Source organism: Amblyomma mixtum, chromosome 2, assembly GCF_055824585.1.
Source record: "Amblyomma mixtum isolate Tamu chromosome 2, ASM5582458v1, whole genome shotgun sequence".
Taxonomy (NCBI): domain Eukaryota; kingdom Metazoa; phylum Arthropoda; class Arachnida; order Ixodida; family Ixodidae; genus Amblyomma; species Amblyomma mixtum.
Genome location: NC_143013.1, coordinates 260,011,483 through 260,034,306, shown reverse-complemented (window position 1 = coordinate 260,034,306; position 22,824 = coordinate 260,011,483). Strand labels below are relative to the sequence as shown.

General features: G+C 45.4%; 1 protein-coding gene across 1 annotated transcript; it reads right to left on the bottom strand.

Moving 5' to 3' along the window:
- Positions 1 to 2,089: 2,089 nt before the first annotated feature.
- Flo2 (flotillin-2) lies at positions 2,090 to 22,771 on the bottom strand. Its single transcript, XM_089573682.1, has 9 exons — positions 22,413 to 22,771; positions 16,292 to 16,373; positions 15,136 to 15,350; positions 13,572 to 13,804; positions 11,594 to 11,713; positions 10,800 to 11,014; positions 7,709 to 7,892; positions 4,584 to 4,730; positions 2,090 to 2,777 (listed from the first exon to the last, which is right to left on the bottom strand). The coding sequence occupies exons 1-9, from the start codon at positions 22,459 to 22,461 to the stop codon at positions 2,745 to 2,747; spliced, it is 1,278 nt and encodes a 425-aa protein (XP_089429808.1). The 5' UTR covers positions 22,462 to 22,771; the 3' UTR covers positions 2,090 to 2,744.
- Positions 22,772 to 22,824: the final 53 nt, after the last annotated feature.

Sequence of the window (22,824 nt, the reverse complement as noted above, 5' to 3'; positions counted from 1 at the left end):
CAACGTCATCTTGCATTTACATTACTTTTATTACGACTCCTGTTGTTCTTAAAATATGAATAAAACACTCAAAGTAAAGCAATGTACAAAAAATGAAATGAGCACAGGTACAAACACTTCAAGCTAACCATGTAAGTAAAAAAAAGCAACTTCAAGCTAACCATGTAAGTAAAAAAAAGCAACAACCAAAAAAAGTGTAAATAGGATTTTTTCCTTCAAAACAATGTCACCAGGAACAAGGTACAGAAGTACGGAGGCAAAAAGAACTCGAAGGTACAAATAAAACTGCCCTGAATACTCGTTATGGAACATGAACACAAACAATAAACCTACTTAGGCACTTGTATAAGAGACAGCAAAACCATGGCCTGCTGAAAAAGTATTGACAAGTATAAAAAAAAGGGCAAAAAATTAATACTAAGACCTCAATGTTGAATAGTGCTACACCAGCAATCTTGGGGTAGCTAAAATGCAAATGCACAAGTAAGTTTTGGAGATGCATGCCTGGGCTTTACAACAGTTCAGCGAGGTCAGAAGAGATTTCAAAAATGAGAAACTGTACGCAGCATCCCAAGACACTAATAAAGAGAGCACACATACGCACATGTACACACTGGTTTCAATGACTGCTGCTGAGTCGAAGTTCAAAGAATAGAAGGAAAATAGCTATGCCACTGTTGTCAGAAAAAGCTAGGCCTATGTTCTCGCGAGTACTAACAAATGACATTTCACATGGTGCTGCTCGTGAGAGTATTGTAAAGGAATTATGCCAGTGTCCGAGCGGTACGAAACCTGCCTACCGCTCAGACAGAACTTGTGTAAAAATTACAGCACACCGGCACAGGCTAAGGGAAGAGAAATTCTGTACATGGGACATGAATTATTCACATCGTGCACAGAAGAAGTGATTATGCACCACACAGTAAAAAAAAAAAAAAAAGGTGAACAAGAAAACCCAGTCTATCAATGAAAGAAAAATGTACCAGTTCCTGGCAATTTATATATTCTCATTTGCTAGCCTGTCACATGGCATTGGAATATCTGCGTGGCAATTCCAACTGCAGCCAAAATACACACACATGACGGCAATTTCGAATCCACCGACATCGAAGTACGCGAGAGCCTGGCAACAGTACTCTGAAAGGAACACCTTTGTTCTAACGGTTGCATACAGTTATGTGAAATGGTCACAAGGGAGACGTCTAGCGCTAGAAAGTAGTGTGGCTGCAGCAGCATGCTTCACTAATCCTCCGAGGTCGTCAGTTCTTCATGCCTGAACACAGAAAAGCCTTTGTACTAACAAGAACTTTTAGTACCAAGTACAAAGGCCACACTGCTTTCAACATACAAATACAGACTGCAGATGCTGACTTGAGGCAGCGGTGTGAATTGCAAGAACACAAATAGGTGGAAAAGCAGACAATGCTTCCATAATTATGCAAGTTGCATAAATGAAGAAAAACCCACAAGGTGTCCTGAAATTCAAGTTCGAACAAGCACCAAGCGTGCCACTCACAGGATGCCTTTTAAGGGGGGACACTGGTCTTAAAAAAAAATTTTTTATTAATGAAGTCACAGTTATGAAATCTTCAGGGCATATGTATTTTTGTGTGCTGATTCTAAATATGTCATTTAATTTCATGTAAAACAATTCCTTGAGCACTTATGCACTTTTATGCTAGCATTTTGCGGAGAGTTTTGAAGAAAATTTGCTGCAGGAAACTTGCTGAAATGTATGCCATTGGGTTCTCTTGACACCAAGGAATACAATAAGGGTGAAATTGTCTTCCTGCCTATCATAGAACTTAAGTTATAGAGTTTTGAAGTTGTCGCTTCAGAAATGAGAGGTAAAATGTGTATTCCTGTGTCTGAAGTTGCAGCTTCAGTACCCTATTACTCAATTTCTATGAGAGCCAGGATGATAATTTTACCCTTATTGTATTCCTTGGTGTCAAGAGAACCCAATGGCATACACTTCAGCGAGTTTCCTGCAGCAAATTTTCTTCAAAACTCTCCTCAAAATACTTGCATAAAAGGTGCATAAGTGCTCAAAGAATTGTTTTACACGGAATTAAATGACATATCTAGAATCAGCGCACAAAAATACATGTTCCCTGAAAATTTCATAACTGTGACTAAACTAATAAAATTTTCTTTTCAAGACCAGTGTCCCCCCTTAAAATAATGAAGCGAAACGAACAAGACAGGACAGAGGTTCAACGCAATTAAAAGTGTCTGGATCAGCGTCCAGATGCCAGTACTGATTCCGTGAGAATGCACTAACATGCACGCTGCAGCCACACTACTAGGTGAAGGTGTCCGTCCAATCAAAACGAGAAGATGTTTGGAGGCACTAGACGGTTTTTCATACTGGTTCACTGCACCTTCAGACAACTTACTTTCACCAGCGGGTGCGGTGCGCCCACAGCATTTCGTTTTTCTCACACTCTTCTATCCAAAATAGCTGCTGCATACAGTAAGTGCACAGAATCTCACCGCTTTCCCTGCTTGCGAGCCTCGTCAAGCCGAACAGAGAATGCCCGACTAGCTGGGTTGCTGCCCCAAGAAGGCAAAGCGAACAAAGCGACACTGCAAGCACACACACATGCACACGTACACTGTGTGCACACGTGTGCACACACGCACGTACACCGCAACACATGACGCTACAGCAGGATCGCCACGCTATCTCGCTTCCATCCTGGTGCCCTACACTCCTTTCCTGTATCTCTTCGAAAAGGGGGTTACTTTGCCACTCCAGGGATCTTTGACATGATCTGCAATTTGGGGAGACAGAAAAAAAAAACAGTAAGTTAAAAGATAAAACACACTACTGATACAAATGATAACCGCGCAATGCAGTTCTCACTTTAATGCTTTTGTACACTGTGCACACTGAAAGGTGTCAAAGTGCGTCAAATTAAATGAAGCGTAAACAGGTCAACTGAAACGTGAACTTCTGTAGAAGATGTGCAGGCTGCATTCATTAACACTTCTAAGCAATGGACTTCGCGCCATCCAGGAGAAAATCAAGTGCATTAGTATTCATACTCCATCGGCTGAAATCTTCGCATACCGCTTTTTCAATCTTCACTGTCATGTTCAAGTTTCATTTGACGCAGACTGCAATACTTTCACAGACCCAGCAAGCAGTGCACAGCAAACAGTAAAATACCAAGTTAAGATGAAACTGAAGTGTCCGAGGTAAAATGCTTGTGTCCATCCGGCTTGAATATAGTATGTTTCATACATAGTGTACAAAGAACAGACAAGCACCTTTCATAGTGACAAAGCTCGCAGTACCACAACTGGCAGCTTTCTCTGCTTTGTTTTGCCTACTGGCATATTTTCATTCTTACCCTCATCAAGACCTCAAGAAGAATGACATGCAGCGAAGGGATACATGGCTGACATACCCATTTGCTCCAACTGTATTCGCATCCAAAAAGGAGTTGCAATTATTGAAAATTACAACCACAGGGTTCAATATCTGAATGCATGACTGCCTTGTCCATTTATTTGCAATACCATGCATGTTGTTTTATACCACTCTGTTTTTGTCAAAACACTTGCTGAGGCTTCGAGGTATGAGTGATGGAGGCACATTGAGTAAAACCTTACTGGTACGTTCCCAGTTCATATACTCAAAAACACTGGCTGTAAAATTGTCCCGCTGAGTTCACCATTTTTCTTTGTGTTATTACATTCTCAAATAACGTGATTTCCCGGCTACTGCATGCAAAATCTCGACAAATCCTGGTCTTATAATATGTTTTGCGACCAAACGCACATGTGCAAATATTAGTGTAGGCTGAACCTAGGGGGCAACACAAGAGCTGAAATGCAACATCGTCTCCCGCCATGATGGTTTCCCTGCACTGCATAGACACATAGGGGAGAAGCATCCAAAACTAAACTGCAATAACATACGATCTGGCCCTTGCTGTGGGGACACGACATGGAAGAGGCGAAACGCAGCTGCTGCTTTGCAGTGCCCGAGGGCTAAGGGGGCAAGCATCCTGGGTACGGGGACGGAGATGTGGATAGTGGGGGGGAGGTGACAGCCATGGGGCAAGGGAAGAGACAGTAACGGGAAGAGCAAAGACAAAAAATGATACAACGGTCTCCCGCCACACTGGCTTCTTCGCAGTGCACTTATAAAATGAGGCGAAACCTAAAAAAGTGCGAAAGAGATTCTTGCTGCTTTTGCCACTGGCAGATCAAATGTGTGGCAAAGTTTCTTCCGCAATAAGGAAAATGCAAATGCAGACTAATCTGCGAGCACTAGGGAAGGAGCTGCTCAGATATTGCATCTAGAAAGCCTAACCTTTTTTTTTTTTCACGAATTTTTAATTATCAACGAGGTTTTAATGTACTTGCGTAACCTCCACAACATTGAAACCCGAGTGTGAAACAAAGTCGATGTTGCAGTACTTTAGCACAAGCGTTGACTCAAGCACGTCTTCTTCTACACAGTGCAGTCCACTGCTCGAATGCTCTATATAAGGTATATGCTGAACGCATAGCAACCTGCCAGTGGCGCACTGTGTGCTGGTACCCGTGAGCAATGTTGGGTTGCTCACCTTGGTGAGGTCTACGCCGGTGAGCGCTTGGACGGTGGGGGGTATCTGGCTGACCAGCTTGGTGACCTCGGCCGTGGTGCGGTCCTCCCCGCTGATCATCACGATCTCGTCAGTCTTGGCCAGCGGTGCAGACACCTCGGCGGCTATCTGCAGGTTCACAGTGAAAACAAAGCCACTGAAGCAAGGGCAGCGCGACATAAGAGCAAGAAATAATGCGCTGGATGAATGCCAGTTCAATCTGTTGCCTTGGGGGGGAAGGGGGGGGGGGGGGGGGGGGGCAGATTACTGACAAGAGAAATGCTACAATCAACATCAAAGTCAGTGCAGGCTACAAAACTTCTTCAAATCTCTTCAGATCAGAAATTTACCCAGGAACATGGCAAACGTTCAGGGCTTTGCTGGCTCAGCCAACAAGAGCAGCAGGATAATGGCACAGTGAAGCCAAACTAACCAGCTCAAAGTGGAGGCGATGTTAGTCAAATATAAGCTAAACATTCCAAGGCATTGACACGTCTCACTAAACGTACAGGTTAACACTGACACCGCATACACTCACTTAAGAGCAACACTTTTCTCCAGATTTAACAGACTAGCACCGTAACCACTATGTTACCGCAACAGCTAAAAAAAAAAAAGGAAAGTACTGCATAAATAATACAATCAAGGTGCTAGAATTGCACTAGTGTTGGCTCCCTAAGTTATGGCTGCTGGTGACAGCAGAGCTATTTAAACACAAGATTCCCCTAAACATTTGACCAACACTGTTCCCACTTCGAGTTATTGATGAATTCGCTCTCGCCCTACCTTAAGGGGGGACGCTACCTTTGAAAACCAAAAAATCGTGAAAAAGTCGATTTTTGGAAAAGTATATATTCCGTTTGTATATGTTATAAACTACCTTTTCTGTAATTATCAATGCCTAATTCGCTGTAAAAATATTGAAAATTAGAAATATAACACGCCACAGCGGCCCCTGAGCCGCGAGCAAGCGCCGAAAATGCCCCAACTTCGCGCGCGCGCCATTCCTCCTACGCTGAACCGAGCGCCGCCATTATGGTCTTGTTTTGTTCGTGAATTCTTGCGCTTTTCTCTGCTGCTGCCGGCGGCGACAGCGGCAGCGCGCTCGAGGCGTGGCTAGCTTTTGATTGGGGGCCTCGTGGCTACTTTCGAGTTTCCCGCGTCCGAAATCCGAGGCTACGATTGGACCAAGCGCGCGCTCCTCGAGAACGCGGGGGAACGGGCGGCTGCTATTGGCTGTTGCGCGTGCTGACGCGATGGTCTCCACCGGCTGCTCCCTGCGCGTCGTCTGCTCTGGCTGCTCGCTCTCCTTTGTGCGGTGTGTTCGTTCGCCTTTCGCCAGTTTTGCGATCGTCGCTTCACAGTCTGTCGCCGTGCCCTTTGAACAGTGTCGTGTAGCTTGTTGATCGTTGCGCGGTCGGTCACGATGCCTACAACGAAATTCAAGACGCGACACGCGTTCGGTGCACGGACGCATTCTATGAGGTCCATCCGCATGGCGAAGCGCGCTGCCGACGACTGCATCGACTCGTCCAGCGTCCTAGATATGTACGGGTCGGTCAGCGGCGGGGAAAGATGCCCTGCGCATGGGCAAGGCTGAAGAACAGAATGAAGTGACAACTCAGAGGCGGCAAAAAAAAAGAAAGCACGGAGACAGCTCCAGCTATTCAGCAGGATCGTTTTAGACCTGGAAATGTCAACTTTTTGAGGGTCATTTTCTCTTATCTTTTTTAATTTTTTTCCTTGTATGGCTGCTCACCGCAGCATATCTAAAAAACCACTCATCGGATTTCTGTGTGGTCTTTTTACCCTATACATAAATAAATTTTGGGGGGCAAGAAAAGCCAATTTATTGAAGATATTGTGTCTGGAATTGTTGATTAATAAAATTTGGTTAATTAATGCATGTCTAAGTAGTAATTAAATTCAGTGATGAGCAAAAATTTTTGCCAAAGAATTTTCAAAGGGCCTTGTTGTTGCCCGAGGTGCCTATCCAGGAATTATCATAAATTAACTTCATAGTGCCAACACATTCTGCATATTCTCCTGGCCTGTCCCAAGAACTCTTGTAAACCACCTCGATATACTCCTGTAACTTCAGAACCAGAGGGCACAACTCTGTGAAACTTAGTAATTCTTCAGGTGTTTATGCTGTGAGCCTACCCTGAAAATTTCATCAAGATATCTCAAGAAACAAAAAAGTTGATGTTCTCTCAAACTTCTAAGGCCATTTTCTCAGAATCAATATTTTGCCTGGCGTGGCTGCTAGGGAAAGCCATATCTTGGGAACCACTTATCAGAATTTCATGGGGTTTCTTTTGCACCATACCTGAATAAATTTCTGAGGGCAAGACAAGCCCGTTTTTTTAAGATATTGTCTGTGGAATTTGTAATAAACAATTAAAATTTGGTTAATGAAGGTCTAATAAGTAACGCTAAATTCAGGGCTGTGCTAAAATTTTTCAGCAAAGAAATTTACAAAAAGGGCCTTGTCTTGCCCTGGAGTACCTATCCAGGAATGACTATGCTGAATTTCAAAGTGCCAGCACATTTTGCAAATTCTCCAGGCATGTCCCAAGGAACCCATGTAAACTACCTCGATATACTCCTATAACTTGAGAATCAGAGGGCACAGCTCCATGAAACTTGGTAGTTCTTCAAATGTTTGTGCTACAAGCTTACCCTGAAAATTTCATCCAGATATCTCAAGAAATAAAAAAGTTGATGCTCAAGGGTAGCCTCCCCCCTTAAGCTTGCCGTCCCGGTTAGCTCCATTGGTAGAGCGACTGCTCCGGTGAAGCAGTGGTCCCGGGTTCGAACCCCGGACCAGGCCGAATTTTTCTTTAACTACGAAGTTTCTGAGAAAGCTGTACAGCTTTCCTTTGTAGCCGTAAGGCTGCGCTCGGGTGGATGTCAATGAGTAATTACTCCCTTATTACAAATTTACTCCACCTTGGGGGATTCCCCTAAACATTTGACCAACAAGCCGAGAAGTACGATGGAACTGCAGAATGAAGCTGAGACCCAGAGCACCACAGAGCACTTGGTTTACCCCCTCACACGTGCCATTGACAAGCGAAAGGGACACAGTCGGTCAAACGGCTCACCTTTGGTAAGGTGTCCAGCACCAGACTGAGGATGGCGGCATCTCCGAACTGCTTGTAGGCAGCGGCCTTCATGCGCATCCGCTCGGCGTCAGCCTTGCCCACAGCTTCAATGGCGTAACCTTCGGCAGCACCGATCATCTTGATGCGCTCCGCTTCTGCCCTCGCCACATCCACGGTCTGCGTCCTGCAGTCACAGAGTGGAAGACAGTGCAGCTTTGAGCAAACAGAAGAAACCAGGCAGCCTTTAACTTTTGCGCTCGCTTTACCAATTTTAACTCTCAGCTTCAATAAAAGCAGGATTTCAACATTCCTGGCATGGTTTCAATGACAGGCAGGGCAATATATATTCTGGGACTGCATTTGAAAAACAAATGATTTTCATTATGGGCTACCTGTTTTGTTCTCTTAATTAACAACTTTATCTAAGAGCTAGTAAAATAAAAGTGAAACCTTTATGATAAATTACCACATTTGCCCGGTTCTAATGTGCGCCATTTTTCCCTGAAAAGCCTCAAAATGGCACACATGTGTCACAATCTGACGCAAAATCGGAGCCACGCTGTACTCCGCAACAAATGTTCCTGGAGATGGGGTGGAAACAATGCATTCCCTCTCTTCCTACGCAGTGGAATATTAGACCCGGCTTGCAGTTATTAGTTTTATCTTGTAATATAGTACACTGTTAATAATCATTATTTAAGGTACATTTATAACAAAACTGCCAACTTTCAAGAAACATCAGAAAGTCAAGAAAAAAAAAAGTTTTTTTGATTGCAACAAATTTTCTAGGCAGGTCTTGTTGAAAGAAGCTTCCATAGATGGCGCCATCTATACTAGTGACATAGAGTTACTGTATATGCTACCAAAGGTAGCAGAGTTGCGCGTAGGTCCGCCATCTTGCCTGTCAAGCAATCAAAGTTATGCGGCGAAGCTGCACTCCGTTTCTGCAGGCGACATGCCTAGCGCATCACCGATTGACCGTGGGCGCTTTTTCGAGGTTTTTGAACCACTTTTTCGATGGATCGCAAACAAAAAGCATCTGAAAAGCTGACTGCGTACCCCAGTCAAAAAATATAGCCAAGAAAAAACGGTGCTCTTTCTAGCGCGCGCCGTGAGCTGCGGCAGCAAGCGATTCCCACAGTCATCTTCCCCGAACTATTTACCTGATAAACTAAGGGCAGACTCAGTATTCTAAATACGCCGTGTAAATGCAGCATTCATTCATCTTTGTGGCAAGATTTATTCACCGGACCTGCGTTCAAAAAAACCTGTTTATAGTCTCCTTTACTAAATACGAAACCCTGCAAAAAGTTATGAGCCGGAACTATAAAAAGGAGAGTATAAAATCCAAAATACAGTTTACTCTAAACTGGATGAACGTTACCATGTTAAGTAAACAATCAGGTGCCTAAACATGTTTCCCTCGATTAAAAATTGTTTGCCATTCAGGTTTTATGCCAACAGGGATAAATACGCAACGCAGAGCTCAATTTTAGCGTTTCAACAGTGCACTCGAAAATCGCAGATCCGCAAGTCCAGCGTGTTTTCGGTAAAAAAACCTCAATGCAACTTTTAGCAAAAAAACAAACAAAAAAAGGTGTGAGCTACGCACGCTAGACACCCCACAGCAGCGAACGTAAACAGCCGTTGGATAGTGGATCCGCTTCGAACTTGGCCGGCTGTCAATCCAGTTCGCTGCAGCGGCGGCGTCGGGAATAGACCTCTCCCGGCCTACGTCATCAGCGCACGTGTTTCTGGTCTGATGGGCAAAACATGCACCGTACCGAGGAGGCTCTCAGAGGGAGAAGAAAGGCTGCAAGGCGTCTCGAATCGGGGAACAGAGGCGGCGGGGGAGCACTCGACACCGGTAAACCGGTTCAGAACCGAAAGTGGATGATTTTGCCCATCGAGCGTCGTCTTCTCCGCAGTACACGGTTGCTTGGACACCACGTGATGGCGCTCGACCAATGAAGTCGCGAGCGGCGCTTATCAAACAGACGCGCAACTCTGCTACCTTTGGTAGCATATACAGTAACTCTATAGTGACAGAGTGAAGGTACCGAGTAGAGAGCACAGCGTCAAGCGGTCAGGCGCACCACTGTGTGGCCGAACTAATTGGCAGAATGGCACAGTTACAGACGCTCTAACCCTGTAGCCTTCCCTTCGTTGCCAAAGAAAAGCTCTCGCCAAGTGTAGATGCAGCCTCAAACAACGCATTCAGATGCGATCCTGACTAATGCCGAGTCGCTGACACCGGGCAGTATTGACATCCAAGGCGCTAAGTGAAAAGATCATGCTTGGGCACTCCACAGTGAGTAACTGATTAACAGCTCGCATACAGCCACACTGAGGCACAGATCTAGCACGTGATCTAGCCACAGATCTAGCACAGATCTAGCGTCTGTCCTGTGTATTTGTGTTCTTGTCTCATGTGTTCACTAACCGCTAGCAAATATGATTCCAAACGCATTCCAACTAGCCCAAGTTTCTGCCTTAACACGTGTTAGCAGTTGGGATGAAAGAATGGTTGGTTGAAGCATGGGACACTACCCCATTTGCCAGGCTTCAATGAACTTTCAAGAAGTGTCACAGTTCAAAAGTCGAGGCTTGCACATGTCAGAGCGCCGCTCACTGCCATAGAGGTGTCTCTTAAGGCTTCCTCACAACTCGTGCATTCGCGGTTTTTGTAAAAATGGAAATAAGGTGTGCATTAGACTTGCCCGGGAACACGTTAGAATCGGGCAATTACGATTGTGTAGAGATGAAGTTTAGGTTTGGTTTAGTTTATTGGGGTTTAACGTCCCAAAGCAACTCAAGCTATGAGGGACGCCGTAGTGAAGGGCTCCGGAAATTTCGACCACCTGGGATCCTTTAACGTGCACTGACATCGCACAGCACGAGGGCCTCTAGAATTTTGCCTGCATCGAAATTTGGCTGCCGCGGCCGGGATCGAACCCGTGTCTTTCGGGTCAGCAGCCGAGCGCCATAACCACTGAGCCACCGCGGTGGGGTAGATGAGGTTTAGGGGATGAAATAAACAGAGAGCAGCCTTGGGTGTCCAGGAGGGCTAGAGGAAAAGTGAGTGCCGCACCTCTTTCCCTGGGCTACCATCTCCACGCGGTAGGCCTCTGCCTCTGCCGGCAGTCGGATGGTGGCTGTGAGCTCCTTCTCGCGACGCAGGATCTCCTTCTCTTCGACAGAGATCTGCTTGCGTCGCTCCACGACATCGATCTCAATTTCTTCATTCCGGATCTTCTGCTTCATCTTGGCTGCCTGGAGCTCATACGCTAACTGAGCTTCTGCTTTCTGCAAGGAGAAAGGAAAAATAATAAACAAACATGCAGATTCATCCTGATAAAGCTAGTGCATAAAGAATGTGCAATGTCAACTCCAATGATGCACCCATTATTCAGTTTCAAAAGTTTCAACAGAAGAAAAATATGTTTTAAAATCATTTCGGGACTCGAATCTAACCCAGAACCTGGGAAACAGTAAAAAGAGTTCTCTCAAGTATTCCAACATTTCTAGGGAATTTTGGGCCCTTTGAAGGAAGGAGAGATACAAAAATGACGGAAAGAAAAGCAAGAAAGCATGGAAACACCCATTTTTATTCATCCTGTTTTCGATATAGACACTACTGTGAAATCTGCGGCCTCACAGAGTTATATTCATGCAGGTCAGCTACATTTTGTACTCATTACTGCTAGAGTGCAGCAAGGAATGGCAGAGAATTACTGGGCTAAATTTAAAGACTTATAGACGGAACCAGTTGATTACGATGATGTCTGACAGACGTTTTTCTCGCCCAGATGTCATCAAAAAGCTGTTAATCAAAAAGCTAATGAGCAGTGCAGTGCCCAGACAATCGAGCAGAGTTGCACTCACCCGAGCGTTGACCTCGCCGTCAAAGTTGGCCTTCTGTAGTTGGAACATCCGGTGGGAGTCCTCGATTTTGGTGTTGGCACCGTATTTGACATCCATGGCAGACTTCTCACATTCTGCCTCCTACAGCAGAGGAATGCCACAAAAATGCCATTTTGAGGGAAGAGATATAAACAGGTGAACAAGACACAGTGCGAGCACACCAGCTGTGCTATTCGCGTCAATACAGCATGCATGACTTAGCGCGATACAAACATTAACATACTTTTAGTCTGAGCCACATTTCAAACTGAGACAAGCAAGCAAATGAATAAGAAAATACACTTTTTGTCAGATGCCACTTTCCTTAAGACACAAGAAAAGAGGCATCTGCTTCCATATAGCACCTGGCAGTATCTGGCTAAACTGAAAAAGCTGTTCTGGGCTGCAATAGGATATGAGTGAGGCCCCCAACTTTCTGCAGTGAAAAATTCTAAATTCCACGGATGCAGAATTAGGAAGCCGTAAAATTCCAAGGGAAACTTAAGATGCATGAAATAACATCCAAGTTTATTTTTTTTAGCACATGCCTTGCATTCTGCAGAGATCCCTCTTCTAAAATTTATTTATTAGTTATTTATTTATTAGTTACCTGCATCGTCCCGCAGGGCATTACAGCATTACAGCATTACAGGGCATTATGAATGATCTCTATGAGTCAATAAAGTGGATTGTCATCGACAAATATTTGAAACAATGGAAGAGAGTGCTGGGACCCCTTCCATTCCAGCGAAGAAAGACAGGACATCGAAATCTTCACCTAGTTTGTCTTACCTAGAAAAAAAACTCTGCGAGGTTTCTGTCACTGGATTTCAGTTCTGCAGCAGTTTTCAGGTACACTTTCCACTCAACAGCTAGGACTAGTGGCTAGCCGTGGCTAACAGCCAGTCATGGTGGTGGTTATGGTGCTTGACTACAGACTCGAAAGACGCGGATTCGATCATGGCCGGAGTGGTCACATTTTGATGGAGGTAAAATGCTCGAGGCCTGTGTACTATGCAATGTCAATGCACGTTAAAGAACCCCGGATGCTCGAAAGCCTCCACTACGCTACTCATAGCCTGAGTTGCTTTGGGATGTTAAACCCCATAAAATAATAATTCTTTACTAAGTTCCGCTTGCAAATTGGCGCTCTTACTGTCCGTTTCTTTCTGCCTTTTTCTGTGTGTCCCTTTTTTGCGCCATTAAAAATATTAACATGAACCAACAAGCCCTGCATCAGGTACTTTTTTTCTGGTTTATTGGTTTATTGGGGTTTAACGTCCCAAAGCAACTCAGGCTATGAGGGACGCCGTAGTGAAAGGCTCCGGAAATTTCGACCACCTGGGGTTCTTTAACGTGCACTGACATCGCACAGTACACGGGCCTCTAGAATTTCGCCTCCATCGAAATTCGTCCGCCGCGGCCGAGATCGAACCCACGTCTTTTGGGTCAGCAGCTGAGCGCCGTAACCACTGAGCCACCGCGGCGAGATAAACCAATAAACCATAAACCAACCTTTTTTTCTGGTAGAAACCTAACCTTCAGCAGATCCTCCTTTGGCTATGGTTGGCCTGAACAGTTCGGGATTTCAGTATAATGGCAATAACATTTCTGAATTCAGCTCTCTCCCATGCACTACGAGTGCATACAGCAGTGAATATAATCCACTCCGCTTTATTGACTGTATTAGTGCAGAACTGAGTACAAGTGCTACACCTCTTTTCGTCATTCCAAGTTAATCTCAAGAATTCAGCATCCCACTTTTGCATGAAAGATATGCCAATTACTTGCATATAGTTGTCTTTCTGTCCACTGGATGCTGCCGGCATGCAATCAGCCCCTCAGCTATTAGAAGCATCTGCAGCACTGCAGTGTTGCACTGGAGAGCAAAGTTTCCTGTGCAGTGCATTCGCGCTCCGAGTATCGTGTTCAGGGAAGCGAGATGCAGTGACACACGCACCCTGATGCCAGCGTCCCTCTCGGCCTGGGCGACGCCAATGTCGGCGTCTCTCTTGACAGCCGCGGTGCGGGCGCGCCCCAGCGAGGTGAGGTACTCGACCCGGTCGAAGACATCCTTGATGGTGAAGCTGAGGATCTCGATGCCCATGCGGCCAATATCTGGTGCTGCGACTTCTCGCACCAGTGAAGCAAACTGGTCCCGGTCCCGGTACACCTCTTCCACTGTGAGGGTGCCTGCAGAGTGCATACTGACACGTCAACTGGCTGGCAATGTAAGACATTGAACACCACTGAAGAACCACTGAAGAACACCGCTGAAGAACAACTTTTCAACAATTTGACATATATTCAAAGACTGCACTAGTATCACCTCCATAACTTAGCTGCAGACGTATGAGGCACCACAATTATTTTGGACTCTGAATTATTAGCTACAAATTTGCAATCAGCTGGAACATATGTCTCAACCTACCGATACTACTGCATGTTTCTATTCTATGTGCTATTAAAATTATCACTGCCACCTCCGTTTTCTTGCTTAGTCCCTGCATCACCATCATAGAAACTTTATTTCTTAGTCCCTGCAACTTCTGAAGGAGGAGATACAAGTACACAACTTGGGAGAAAAGGCACATAAATCCAAATATAAGAATAACAGAGGTAACAGAATGTCATGTTGATATGACAAATGAATAGAACACCACTGACACTACAAAACAATCATCATCATCAGCCTGACTACGCCCATTGCAGGACAAAGGCCTCCTCCCATGTCTCTCCAATTAACCCCGTCCTGTGCCAGTTGCGACCACCGTATCCCCGCAGCTTTCTTAATCTCATCCGCCCACCTAACTTTCTGCCAACCCCTGCTACGCTTGCCTTCTCTTGGAATCCACTCCGTTACCTTTGAGGACCAGAGGTTGTCTTGCCTTCGCATTACATGCCCTGCCCAAGCACATTTCTTCCTCTTGATTTCGACTGGGATGTCATTAACCTGCGTTGATTCCCGCACCCACTCCGCCTGCTTCCGGTCTTTTAATGTGACACCTATAATTTTTTATGCCACATGTGAGTACCAGTAAGATATACAGCTGTTGCATGCTTTTCTCTTGAAGGATATTGATAAACTGCCATTCATGATGTGAGATAACCTGCCATATGCACTCCACCCCATTCTTATTCTTCTAGTTATTTCCATCTCATGATCCCGATCAGCGATCACTACCTGCCCTAAGTAGGCATATTCTCTTACTGCTTCCAGCACCTCGCTACCAATTGCAAACTGCTCTTCGCTTGCTAGACTGTTGAACATTACTTTGGTTTTCTGCATGTTAATTTTTAGCCCCACCATTCTGTTCTGCCATAGCTTTGTTTTTTTGCAAAGCTATGGCAGTTGTTAATTGGCATTCTTACGAACTGCCAATTAACAAAAATGAAACCATATGCTTTGAGTCGCTAATATACAAATGAGACAAACATGTGAACAATGAAAACAAAGAAGAACACAGGCATTCCTGGTCCCTTCTGGGCACAAGTCAAGGATCAAAAGGTGAAGCCCAACTCACCCAAAATTGCACGCAGGTGTCCTTCGAGTGTCTGCAGAATGACTGCCTTGATGTGTTCCACCTCCTTGCCTAGAAACTGCTCAGCAGCTGTTGAGAGGAACTCTTTCTCCGTCATCACCTTACACTGTGCCACCCCAGTCACAGTAAGTGGAACACCCTGAGATGTCTCCACGTGCTCACAACGAGGCGTCAGTGTCATCACTTCTAGCGACAGCCTGCAAAAGCAAGCAGTAGCCTCCTCAGGAACACAGAGTAAAGTCACGGCACAATGTCAACAATCTTCTCAGTGCCAGTGGGGCCCCGTTCACTTCAGCATGCAGAAATGGACCAGTAATGTTACTGCCGCTCACTTGTCAGCATTCACGAAGAAAGTAGCTTCCAGAAAAATGCAGCATGTGCATGCTTAGAACAAAAGTACGCTAGTACCTATGAAAGTATGGTCAACGTGATATGTGTTAAACTTGGATCGAAAAATTGGCAGTGGCTTAGCTCAGATATGCCAGGATATACATAGCCTGAGGTGAGGGCGAAGTGTCCACATCTCGGTGGACACCTGAACCAGAGGGAAAGCGCATAACTGCCCTCTTGGAACAGTGGACACCTAAACCGTGCTTTGAGCTATCTGGGGGTAGTGACAGGTGAGCGCTGTGTGCATTAGCATTGACAATGTTGTGCCAGAAACGCGGCACTGAAGGCCTATGGCATTGAAGCCTTAGGCCGTCGGCGTTTGTTGTGTTCATTAGCATTGGCGTTGAAAACGTTTTACACTCCGATCATTTTAAGGAAAGGAAGTGCGTATAATGGCTCCCTGGGTCAGTGGACACCTGAATTGTGCTTATAGGTCCGTGGGGTGGTGAGAGAGAGAGATGTGGGCCGCAGGCATTGGCAATGTTATGCCAGAAACGCAGCACTGAAGCCATAGGCTGTCGGCGTTCATTTTGTTCATTGGCGTTGGCGTTGTCCACATTTTACGCTCCGTTCATTTTGAGGAAAGGAAGGCGAGCGCCCGCAGCGAGGCATGCCGAGTCACGGCCACGCGAAACTGCTCAACCTTGGCCAGTGTAGCTCACGCTACAAAACCTATAACCTCCATGACTGCCCTCAAAATAACTAACTACTACTCTAACAACAAATACAGACATGCTCGAGTACCCACCTTTGCACATCCGTGACTAACCACCATGCCCAAGCCCAGCCACCAACAACCATTTTCTTGCCAGCATTTCCACAGCATCCACCTGAGGTGAACAAACCACGAACACTTAACAACATGCCTAGGTATCACATACAAAACCATCATGAGAGCTCAGCAGTACAGAATGCCATATACAACACGAAAAAATAAAAGAAAAAAGAACAATTCAATGCGTAAGTCACAAAACGAATACATCGAGTGAACACAACTGAAATCAAATCAGCCTCACACTAATGGAAACAGGAGAAAATGGCGTCCAACGATGAGCAAACATGAGTGCTGCATGTGCTTCACTTTGTTGCGTTGTTTCTCGCATGGTTTTTCTTTTCTAGTATGAAATCGCTAACGAGCCAAATTGTGCGGCACTGCCCGCAGACCTAACATGAACACTCAGGGGCGTGGCTTGGGCAGACATTATCGCCACCGAGTGTTTGCCAGTTGGTCAAAAACCATTTTAAGATCACTACCGGCAGTCATGGGCAGTATCGAAGATACATGTATCTTCGATACTATCTTTCGATACATTTTGTGTATCGGTATTAGGTATCGCGTGCTGAAAACTAGAGTATCGGAGTATCGGTATCGAAAATACATTTTTAGTGTATCGTGTATTTTACGATACTCGATACAAAAAAAAACCGTAAAAGCGCTCGCTCAGGCGGTAGTACAAGACGGGCGGCAGCACCTTCGCTGCTTTTTAGCTAACTCCCAAGCTACCACTTCTGGATCAGCGTTTCTCGGAGTTAGGAATGGATTCACCCGCAGATTTGACCATCTTTTGAAGATGAAACCGAGTGCAGAAGAGGCAACAATTGCTGCTGTTCTACACCCCTATTTCAAGTTGCGGTGGTTGCCAGCAGAAATGGAAGACTTCCGCCGTCATGCTCAGAAACTTACAGAAGAAGCTGTTGTCGACTATGTCAGCACAACACAAGCCGCGCATTCTTCCGCACGCGAGGCAGTGGAATCATCGGCGCCAGCAGCATCAAACGCGTCAGCTGACGCATTCTTTTCATTTGAAGAGACAAGCGGTATAACTAGCCGTAGCTCTAAGAAGGCGTTAGTGAAGCTTCAGTTTCTCAATTATTTACAAGATCCTCGAGTTGATGTGGCCATGCTTCATTCTTATCCACTGATAAGAGGCGCCTTCGTCAAGTATAATACTGCGACGTGCTCGTCTACTCTTGTAGAGGGGCTTTCTTCATTTGCCTGCCTTATAGTGCGCCCACATCGCGGGGCTCTTTCGGACCGGCGGTTCGAGCAAATGTTGTTACTTAAGACCTTCAAGTAAATGTAACGAATACCTTTAGCCTAATAAAAACGTTCAGCCATTTTACTTGTTGTTGTTTTAATTCCAGCTTTTCAAGAATAGTTTCAGCTTTAGAAGTTTGTTATCGCAGTACTGGCAAACTAACTGTTCAGTTCCCAAGTGCACGGAGCTTGCATCATTTAGTTTGATCAAAGGCACAGGCCATCGGGTAAGTATTCTATAGTATCGAACCGAAAACAGAAAACGTTTCAGGTTTATTCACATAGCCAAGTGTTCACAGATTGGTTCGTTTGAGGAACTTTGGGTTAAATGATTTTTCGCTAGGCTGCTTACGGAAGCGATCACTTCAACATATACCGGGCGTCCCAGCTAAATGTAACCAAACTTTTAAAAAAAGGCGAAAGTGTCCTAGTCATGCAGTGAAACCAACTCAGGGTTGTTCATAGTCACGTGGCCTAGTCTTGAGTATTTTTTCGCGCTTAAAAGTTAATTAGTTCAGTTTAATTAGCTACCTTTTTAATTATTAACTTCAGGAAGAAAGTGTCAATGTAAAATTTTAGATCACCTCGAAAAACCACTAGTAGTGCTGTTTGCGTCAAGTTACGATTCACGTAGCTTCATTTGTTGGCCTTAAAAGAAAGTCACGTGACCAGCTGCTCGCTCGCATCTCTGCCCCAATGTGCACCTAAAGTCTCATCGAGGAGAGTACTTCAGAAAAAATGGATTTTATTCTTTAAGACGCGTCGTGGGACGTTGAAGTGGCATAGTTGTCATGTGGAAGCTTTTTCTTATTGTGCGGGTTATGGTTAAAGGGCGGTAAAAAAACTACTTTACGTAAATATTACTTTGCTACAAATGTCTCAGTAAGCTGTTTCTCGAAGCGATCTACAACTTTTCCATTGACACTTTGTTCCTACAACTTTTCCATTGACACTTTGTTCCTGAATATATAAATAAATAAAAAGTTAGTTAATTAAGCTTAACTAATTAGTCAACCTTGAAGAATGAAAAAAATACTGCGGACTAGGTCACGTGACTCTGAACAACCCTCATTTGGTTTCAGACGGCTAGGGCATCCCGTGTTTTTCAAAAGCTTGGTTACATTTAGCTGGGACACCTGGTATATGGTTTTAGTCCAAATTAAAGTTCTAACAAGGCCAACTGCGCAGACAGCGGAGATTCAACAGATCCATGCGGTCGGATTCATTTATAAGTCCTTTCAGGAAAAGTGCTCCATAGAAATACACTAAATGTTACAGAAACCACGCGTACATTTCCTAAGTTCTCCAATTATATTACCGGAATTATTAGACAGTGATTTCAGTTATGTAAACTTTGTTAGTCGCAATATAACCTGTATTATATTTGATATTTTAGTGATGTATCGAAGTATCGAAGATATAGTATCGAGTATCTGTATCGAAAATTGATTTCGGTACTGTATCTTGTATCTGTATCGGAGATACAATTTTCAAAGGTATCGAGTATCGTATCGAAGATACTATTTTGAAGTATCTTGCCCAGCCCTGACTACCGGCAACCCGATATCATCAGCCACCGCAAACACATTGTGCAGCATGGCCTCAGACCTAGCAGCCAGCACTCAGTGGCACTAATGTCAGTGGAAGCCATGAGCTTGAGCGTTCGTGCTAAGTCCGCGGGTAGTGGTATGTAAACTCAGACAAGGCTATGACAATTTCCATCGTTTTTAATTATCAAAGTGCACAGTAAAGAATGCAGCACTATGATCTGGTCCCCTGGAATCCTTGAATATGCAGGAAATCTGCTCTTCGGAAGAAAGCCTAGTAAAGCTGCTGCCAAGCTTTGTTGAACTTGCTTTCCCCACATTGTTTCTGTTTTGCCTCCCACAAACAACCACATCACTTTATTTTCCTGAAGCGCTAACACACTCACCTAATCAACACCCTCTCATACCTCTGTTTGTTATGCAAGATGCGACCGGGGTGCTCTAGTACGATAATGATCATGCACAGCAGTTCTTATGTTTCAGATAGCTGCTGGCTTGCTGCCATCTTTGAACTGAGAGTGGTCGAGAACGATGGGTATTGGGTTGTAAGTGCACCGGCTGCTATTGGTAACACTGAATTGTTTTCTGTTCACAGGCACAAGTTCAACCGAGGAAACAAGTTACTACCAGCTTCTTCAGTTGCCAGCCTGTTGCTCTCGTCAACACCACGTTACTACAGATAACCTACACAAACTATGATATTTAGTCAAGTGTAGGTCAGCCACCAATTCAGGTTAACCGGCCCGCCTCCAAGTAAGCAGCCACATTAAGTGCAGGGGAGCGCATAATTTCATAAGAAGAGGATAACATTCCAAGCCAGCCAAGCCAGCAAATCTCTATCATAGCCAGACTGGAAAGATGCAGGTAGCGCTTTCACACTGAATAATGTAACTCATTATCTGACACTTCTACTTTTGTGTGTACAAATGGTGCCCAAGTGCTTGTGTATAACCTATTTCAGAAAGACGAACACACACGTGTCACTTCTTTTCTCAGAAGCACATATTCTTACACCATGCTCAGAAGAAGCAGGGAAAGTGAAAGGTTTTCAACGCCCTCAGCAACCAGTCCAGCCTACAAGCATACATCCTCAGCATACAAGGCCGCAACGACAGCTACATGCCCTCTGATTATAATAGTTTACATTATAAATTGGTCTGCTTTGTTTTGGAGAATATTTCTCAAGAGAACAGGTTGACCCATATTCAATATAATAACAATGATAGGGTCCTACAACTTTAGTTAATTCAAGCAAATTTCGCACAGGGTGAAATTTGTTTATCAGATGTTATGGGGAACATAACGACCAAACCGCACTCATAAATCGGCCATCAATAACTCGAGAACACAAAAGGGAATGAGAACCATAGCAAAGGTTGGGGAAATCTATCTGCACACAGGAAACATTCAGCACCTCCCTTTCACCCTTTTCTTCTCGTTTTAATGTGATAGTCATGCCTCATAAAAAGCTCATCAATGCACATGACGAAGCTGCTTGGCACAGAAAGTCATGACATGGCAAAGACAATCAGAAATCCAGGTTACTTCACAATTGCACAGGGTCTTTTTCGAAAGGTTACCTCACAAAAAAAAATTATGGAGGTACACAGTTGTAGAAGATTTCTTCCTTTGCTTTGTACCTGCCACATTTCCATTTCAAGGTTCTATCACTTAATAAGCCCGACAGTAACCAGCAGTTGCTGTTTGATCTTGTTCAGGAGTACACAAGATAAGAAAAGCAAAGCATGTTGAGAATTGTCCAGCAGACCTTTAGTTTGAGAGTTGGCCGTTATGTGACACAGATGAAGTGAAAACCAGCACAAGAAATGAAGATGAACATACTAGAAGACAGTATGGTGCACGTTCTGTCTCGTTTTTTGCACCGGCTCTCATTTCCGCAGCGATGTCTCTAATTAGTTTCCCCCATCTTCCCATACAAACGGGAGACCTGACAACATAATGGATGCAGCTATTGTTCATGTGCCATCAGTCAGACTGCTCAGAGGAGCCCTTGCCTCTGACACCGCTCACTGGAGGAAAGGTACAGAGGTAAGAGATGGAAGTCGGTAGCAAGACTGTCATCGGCAATACTCTTGCATGCAGCAAAGCAAGCCATGTTGTGCACTCCTTCCAAACCACACGGACCATCACTTCAGTACTGGGCAATACAGACAATTGACTATCGACAATTCGTACTCAAATGAAGCTGCAAATTTGTCCAAAGAAATAGGATCCTTTTGTGATGCCCTTGACGTTCGTGGGAGCGCCATTTCGGATAGACCGCACTTTCGAATCAAGCGGGTTTCGATTGTATACTACTCGAGTCCATGCGCGCACAGTTCACCTCTTTCCAAGTTGCGCATTCCAGCGGTTGTGCGCCTTCGATCCGGCGCACACTGGCCGCCGGTGCATGTTTGGCGGACGGGAAAAGCGCATCAAAAAAACAACGTCCACGTGCCGAGGTGCGGCCGGCTCGGCTCAGCCTTGATAACCTTGTGCGTGCGCGCTTGCGCGCGTCCTTCACCGACATAGTTTTGTTTTTTTTCTTTTTGGCTGTTCATTTTTTTTTTTACACATGTGCACGATCATAACGCCAAGCCATTCCAAAAGCTGTACTCCGCAAAATGAAGGTAGCTAATTGGAACAAAGTTTCGCAACAGCTGGTCCGAAACAAACATGTTTTCAAGCAACCAAACGATGCTGCCCATCAGCGCTTCATTCTGCGCCTGCACACACGCAATACGGGCAGAAAAATTGGCTTCCCCGCGTACAAGAGCCACTTATCGGCCAAACTAACAGAGGAATACTCGTTGCAGAGAGTGGACCCGCTGCCGATTCGCTTCAATGGTTTCGCCCTCATTTCGTCATCGTTATCTGCCCTTCTCGCCTTTTCACCGTGCGCCCAATGCTTCTCTGCGCAGCGCGCCAACTAAACAACAAGCAAGCGCTGGCCACAAAAAGGGCGCGAGATAAACGCGTGTCAATTGCCGCTCGCAGGTCAACCAACGCACGTCAGCGCGATTCGTTGATTGCGCGCCAAGCGCTGCGTTTACGCCGGCTTCGGTCACGTTCGGGTCGGCGCGTCTGACGAAAGCAGCACTTTCGCTATCACGCCTCCCGCACAAGAGAACAGCTGACAAAAAGAAGCAAAACGAGAGCGAAACCGAAATCCGTTGTTTATTTTACGAGTAGGCCTAGGCGGAGCGGCTGTTTCCGTACGCGCAGACTTAGCGGAGAAGCAGCGGACAGTGTGAACGCACCGGAGAGAAGAAAAACCTGCTCACCAGACACTATGAGGGCCTCATTGGGGCCAACAGTCTGTATGTTGCCCATGGTTTATCCTTCGAGCAGCCGTACCGCGAGCAGGGATCGTGTTGCAAAGAACTGCTCGGACAAAAGACGCCGCCGCCACCACTCAGGGGAGCCAGTCGAACCACGACCTGCCGCCGAGTCCCACCATCGAGTAACCGGCGTCGAATGCCCTGCGAGTTGTGCGTGTCGATGAGGCAGGGGTTCGTTTGCGTATCCGATGCGAAGATCACAGCGTGAATGGGCGTTCCTGCGGGTTTTTCCCGAAGATGTTTGCGGCGGCCGCGAACGCAGGCCAACTCCCACTTCTCATGCGGCGAGGATTGGGCGAGGGGAGAGTTGGCTAGCTTCCGTGCGGACCGTCTTGCGTTAGCAACGGTTGTCAGG